The sequence below is a fragment of the Urocampus carinirostris genome, unplaced genomic scaffold (genome assembly GCF_059441175.1).
Source record: "Urocampus carinirostris isolate Australia breed hairy pipefish unplaced genomic scaffold, RoL_Ucar_1.0 HiC_scaffold_39, whole genome shotgun sequence".
Lineage (NCBI taxonomy): Eukaryota > Metazoa > Chordata > Actinopteri > Syngnathiformes > Syngnathidae > Urocampus > Urocampus carinirostris.
Window position 1 is genome coordinate 55,576 of NW_028283146.1, and position 6,000 is coordinate 61,575.

General features: G+C 47.8%; 1 protein-coding gene across 1 annotated transcript in view; it reads right to left on the minus strand.

Annotated features, from left to right (window-relative positions):
* The window catches only part of LOC148345623 (uncharacterized), a 41,795-nt gene extending 36,252 nt beyond the window's left edge, over nt 1–5,543 (minus strand). The window contains exon 1 of the mRNA XM_088325879.1: nt 5,495–5,543. Coding sequence (XP_088182005.1) covers nt 5,495–5,543 — 49 coding nt within the window. The remainder of the gene's footprint in view (nt 1–5,494) is intronic.
* Between the last annotated feature and the right edge of the window lie 457 nt (nt 5,544–6,000).

Consider the following 6,000-nt stretch of genomic DNA (forward strand, 5'->3'; position numbering starts at 1 on the left):
CCTCCGGTGGCATTATGCGGCAATGCAGCTACCAACTGAAATACCTCCAGCCGTTCGGAATGAACGGCAGCCAATTGAATGAGTGCCCCCTGGTGGCATTTTGTGGCAATGCAGTTACCATTGGAAATTCATTGAGCCGTTGGAAATGAACGCCCACCGATTTAATGAGTGCTCTCTGGTGGTGTTTTTGCGGCAATGCAGCTACCATTGGAAATACATTCAGCCGTTCGAAATGAACGGCTGCCGATTTAACGAGTGCCCTCCGGTGACGTTTTCGTGGCAATTTAGCCACCATTGGAAATACATCCAGCTATTCAAAATGAACTGCCGCCGATTTAATGAGTGCCCCCGGTGGCGTTGTTGCGGCAATGCAGCTACCATTGGAAATACATCCAGCCGTTCGAAATGAACGGCTGCCGATTTAATAGTGCCTCCGGTGGCGTTTTTGTTGCAATGAGGCTACCATTGAAAATATATCTAACCTTTGGAAATGAAAGGCTGCCGATTTAATGAGTCCCCTCCGGTGGCATTTTTGCGCCAATGCAGCTACCATTGGAAATACATTGAGCCGTTGGAAATGAACGGCCGCCAATTTAATGAATGCCCTCAGTGGCGTTTTTGCGGCAATGCAGTTAACATTGGAAATACATTCAGAATTTGGAAATGAATGCCCACCGATTTAATGATAACCCTCCGGTGGCGTTTTTGCGGCAATGCAGCTACCATTGGAAACACATTGAGCCGTTGGAAATGAACAACCGTCGATTTAATGAATGCCCTCAGGTGGCGTTTTTGCGTCAATTCAGCCACCATTAGAAATACATCCAGCCATTCAAAATGAACTGCCGCCGATTTAATTAGTGCCCCCGGTGGTGTTTTTGCGGCAATGCAGCTACCATTGGAAATACATCCAGCCGTTGGAAATGAACAACCGCCAATTTAATGAGTGCCCTCAGGTGGCGTTTTTGCGGCAATGCAGCTACCATTGGAAGTACATCCCGCCGTTCGAAATGAACAACCGCCGATTTAATGAGTGCCCTCCGGTGGCGTTTTGTGGCAATACAGCGACCATTGGAAATACATCCAGCCGTTGGAAATAAACAGCCGTCGATTTTATGAGTGCCCTCTGTTGGCGTTTTTGAAGCAATGCAGATACCATTGGAAATACATCCAGCCGTTCGAAATGAACGGCCGTCAATTTAATCAGTTTCCTCCGGTGGCATTTTTGCGGCAATGCAGCTACCATTGGAAATACATCCATCCGTTGGAAATGAACGGCAGCCGATTTAATGAGTGCCCTCCGGTGGCATTTTTGCAGCAATGCAGCTACCATTGGAAATACATCCAGCCATTCGAAATGAACGGCCGCCGATTTAATGAGTGCCCTTCGGGGGCGTTTTTGCGATAATGCAGCTACCATTGGAAATGCATGCAGCGATTCGAAATGAACGCCCGCCTATTTAATGTGTTCCCTCCGGTGGAGTTTTTGCGGCAATGCTGTGCAACCATTGGAAATACATCCAGCCGTTGGAAATGAACAGCTGCCGTTTTAATGAGTTCCCTCCGGTGGCGTTTTTGTTGCAATGCAGCTACAATTGGAAATACATCAAGCCGTTGGAAACTAACAGCAACCGATTGATTGAGACCCCCCGGTGGCGTTTTTGCAGCAATGCAGCTACCTTTGGAACTACATTGAGCTGTTGGAAATGAACACCCACCAATTTAATGAGTGCCCTCCGGTGGCGTTTTTGCGGCAATGCAGCTACCATTGGAAGTACATCCCGCCGCTTGAAATGAACGCCCGCCGATTTAATGAGTGCCCTCCCGTGGCGTTTTTGCGGCAATGCAGCTATACCAGCTCAGTAGCCTAGATGGTAAGGCGCCCGCTTTGAGACTGGGAGGTCGGTGGTTCGCGCCCCGGCCGAGTCATTCCTAAGACTTAAAAAGTGGTCGGCGGCGCCCTCTGTTGGCTGCGGCTGCATCGGCTCGCTACAACGGGTCAGGTGCAATCGACATTTCGTTCTGTGTACATTGTTACACAGAATGACAATACAAGGAAATTATTATTATTATTATTATTATTGGAAGTACATCCCGCCGTTCGAAATGAACAACCGCCGATTTAATGAGTGCCCTCCGGTGGCATTATGCGGCAATGCAGCTACCAACTGAAATACCTCCAGCCGTTCGGAATGAACGGCAGCCAATTGAATGAGTGCCCCCTGGTGGCATTTTTGTGGCAATGCAGTTACCATTGGAAATTCATTGAGCCGTTGGAAATGAACGCCCACCGATTTAATGAGTGCTCTCTGGTGGTGTTTTTGCGGCAATGCAGCTACCATTGGAAATACATTCAGCCGTTCGAAATGAACGGCTGCCGATTTAACGAGTGCCCTCCGGTGACGTTTTCGTGGCAATTTAGCCACCATTGGAAATACATCCAGCTATTCAAAATGAACTGCCGCCGATTTAATGAGTGCCCCCGGTGGCGTTGTTGCGGCAATGCAGCTACCATTGGAAATACATCCAGCCGTTCGAAATGAACGGCTGCCGATTTAATAGTGCCTCCGGTGGCGTTTTTGTTGCAATGAGGCTACCATTGAAAATATATCTAACCTTTGGAAATGAAAGGCTGCCGATTTAATGAGTCCCCTCCGGTGGCATTTTTGCGCCAATGCAGCTACCATTGGAAATACATTGAGCCGTTGGAAATGAACGGCCGCCAATTTAATGAATGCCCTCAGTGGCGTTTTTGCGGCAATGCAGTTAACATTGGAAATACATTCAGAATTTGGAAATGAATGCCCACCGATTTAATGATAACCCTCCGGTGGCGTTTTTGCGGCAATGCAGCTACCATTGGAAACACATTGAGCCGTTGGAAATGAACAACCGTCGATTTAATGAATGCCCTCAGGTGGCGTTTTTGCGTCAATTCAGCCACCATTGGAAATACATCCAGCCATTCAAAATGAACTGCCGCCGATTTAATTAGTGCCCCCGGTGGTGTTTTTGCGGCAATGCAGCTACCATTGGAAATACATCCAGCCGTTGGAAATGAACAACCGCCAATTTAATGAGTGCCCTCAGGTGGCGTTTTTGCGGCAATGCAGCTACCATTGGAAGTACATCCCGCCGTTCGAAATGAACAACCGCCGATTTAATGAGTGCCCTCCGGTGGCGTTTTGTGGCAATACAACGACCATTGGAAATACATCCAGCCGTTGGAAATAAACAGCCGTCGATTTTATGAGTGCCCTCTGTTGGCGTTTTTGAAGCAATGCAGATACCATTGGAAATACATCCAGCCGTTCGAAATGAACGGCCGTCAATTTAATCAGTTTCCTCCGGTGGCATTTTTGCGGCAATGCAGCTACCATTGGAAATACATCCATCCGTTGGAAATGAACGGCAGCCGATTTAATGAGTGCCCTCCGGTGGCATTTTTGCAGCAATGCAGCTACCATTGGAAATACATCCAGCCATTCGAAATGAACGGCCGCCGATTTAATGAGTGCCCTTCGGGGGCGTTTTTGCGATAATGCAGCTACCATTGGAAATGCATGCAGCGATTCGAAATGAACGCCCGCCTATTTAATGTGTTCCCTCCGGTGGAGTTTTTGCGGCAATGCTGTGCAACCATTGGAAATACATCCAGCCGTTGGAAATGAACAGCTGCCGTTTTAATGAGTTCCCTCCGGTGGCGTTTTTGTTGCAATGCAGCTACAGTTGGAAATACATCAAGCCGTTGGAAACTAACAGCAACCGATTGAATGAGACCCCCCGGTGGCGTTTTTGCAGCAATGCAGCTACCTTTGGAACTACATTGAGCTGTTGGAAATGAACACCCACCAATTTAATGAGTGCCCTCCGGTGACGTTTTTGAGGCAATGCAGCTACCATTGGAAATACATCCAGGCTTTCGAAATGAACGGCCGCCTATTTAATGAGTGCCCTCCGGTGGCGTTTTTTGGCAATACAGCTACCATTGGAAATACATCCAGCGATTCGAAATGAACGGCCGCCTCTATAATGAGGTACCTCCGGTGGCATTTTTGGGGCAATGCAGCTACCATTGGAAATACATCCAATCTTTCGAAATGAACGCCCGCCCATGTAATGTATGCCCTCCGGTGGCGTCTTTGCGGCAATGCAACTACCATTGGAAATAGATCCAGCCGTTCGAAATGAACGGCCGCCGATTTAATGAATGCCCTCCGGTAACGTTTTTGCGGCAATGCAGCTGCCATTGGAAATAGATCCAGCCATTCGAAATGAATGGCCACCGATTTAATGAGATCCCTCCGGTGGCGTTTATGCTGCTATGCAGCTACCATTGGAAATAGATCCAGCCGTTGGAAATGAATGGCCACCAATTTAATGAGTACCCTCCGGTGGTGTTTTTGCGGCAATGCAGCTACAATTGGAAATTCAACCAGCCGTTGGAAATTAACGGCCTCCGATTTAATGACTGCCCTCCGGTGGCGTTTTTGCGGCAATGCAGCTACCATTGGAAATACATCCAGCCGTTGGAAATAAATGCCCGCCAATTTAATGAGTGCCCTCAGGTGGCGTTTTTGCGGCAATGCAGCTACCATTGGAAGTACATCCCGCCGTTCGAAATGAACAACCGCCGATTTAATGAGTGCCCTCCGGTGGCGTTTTTGCGGCAATGCAGCTACCATTGGAATTACATCCAGCCGCTGGAAATGAACAACCGCTGATTTAATGAGTGCCCTCAGGTGGCGTTTTTGCTACAATGCAGCTACCATTGAAAGTACATCCCGCCGTTCGAAATGAACAACCGCGGATTTAATGAGTGCCCTTCGGTGGCGTTTTGCGGCAATGCAGCTACCATTCGAAATACATCGAGCCTCTGGAAATCAATGGCGCCCAATTTGATGAGTGCCTTCTGGTGGCGTTTTTGCGGCATGCCAGCTACCATTGGAAATACATCCAGCCGTTTGAAATGAATGGCCACCGATTTAATGAGATCCCTCCGGTGGCGTTTATGCTGCTATGCAGCTACCATTGGAAATAGATCCAGCCGTTGGAAATGAATGGCTGCCGATTTAATGAGTGCCCTCCGGTGGCGTTTTTGCTGCAATGCAAGCGTTCTCTGATCCTCGATCAATGAATTGATCCCTAATCATATCATCAGCAAACGTGCCAAGTCACAGTTTGTAATTAATTCCCTCAATGCAGCAATGAACTGACCAGTCGTCTCGCCCGGTCTCTGAGCACGCTGACGGAACTTGCTACTCTCAGCCACGACATTCATCTTCGGTACAAAGAAAGTTTTCTGGCGCATCACAGGCGGATTTGTAAGAAGTGCCAGTGTCGGGAAGGGAAAGAAAAATTCTCTGACCTTCTGTGCCTGAACAGTGCAGCAGTAGTTCACGTTTTCGTTTGTCCGGTATGTTGTTTGCAGTCAATGCTAGCAGCTAATTTTCGAACATCTAAATCCACGTGATGTACAACATTGTACGCTCACCTGGGGTTTCAAGCAAAGCAAGTTGTTGTGAGATTCTGATCCAAGTCATCTTCGTCGCCGATATGTTGTTTATGTAGTAGGATTGTAGTAATAGATTCAGGACAGGCACGGACGGTACATTCATAGAGTGTCTACTTAACTTCTTCCTCGGTAGTTCTCAAGCACAAGTACAAGGCTGCACATTAGTATACAGCGACACCGCAGGAAAGGAAGTGTATTACACGACACCACACTTGGGGTCATTCCGAGGTTTAATTCAGGAGTTAGCATGGGGGGGGAGAAATTGGGCAGGCATTTTACCTGCCAAAATCTGACTCCCCTGCTAAAATAGATCCTGTTTGAGATACAGACTTGTGACTTGAAGAGTAACCTTCTGTGGCATAAATAAGTAAGCACAGTGAATTTGGGGTCATTTGGAGTTTTTAGTCAGGAGTTAGCATTGGTGGTAGGATTTGGGCAGGCAAAAAAATCTGACTCCCCTGCTAAAATAGACTCTGTTGGAGATA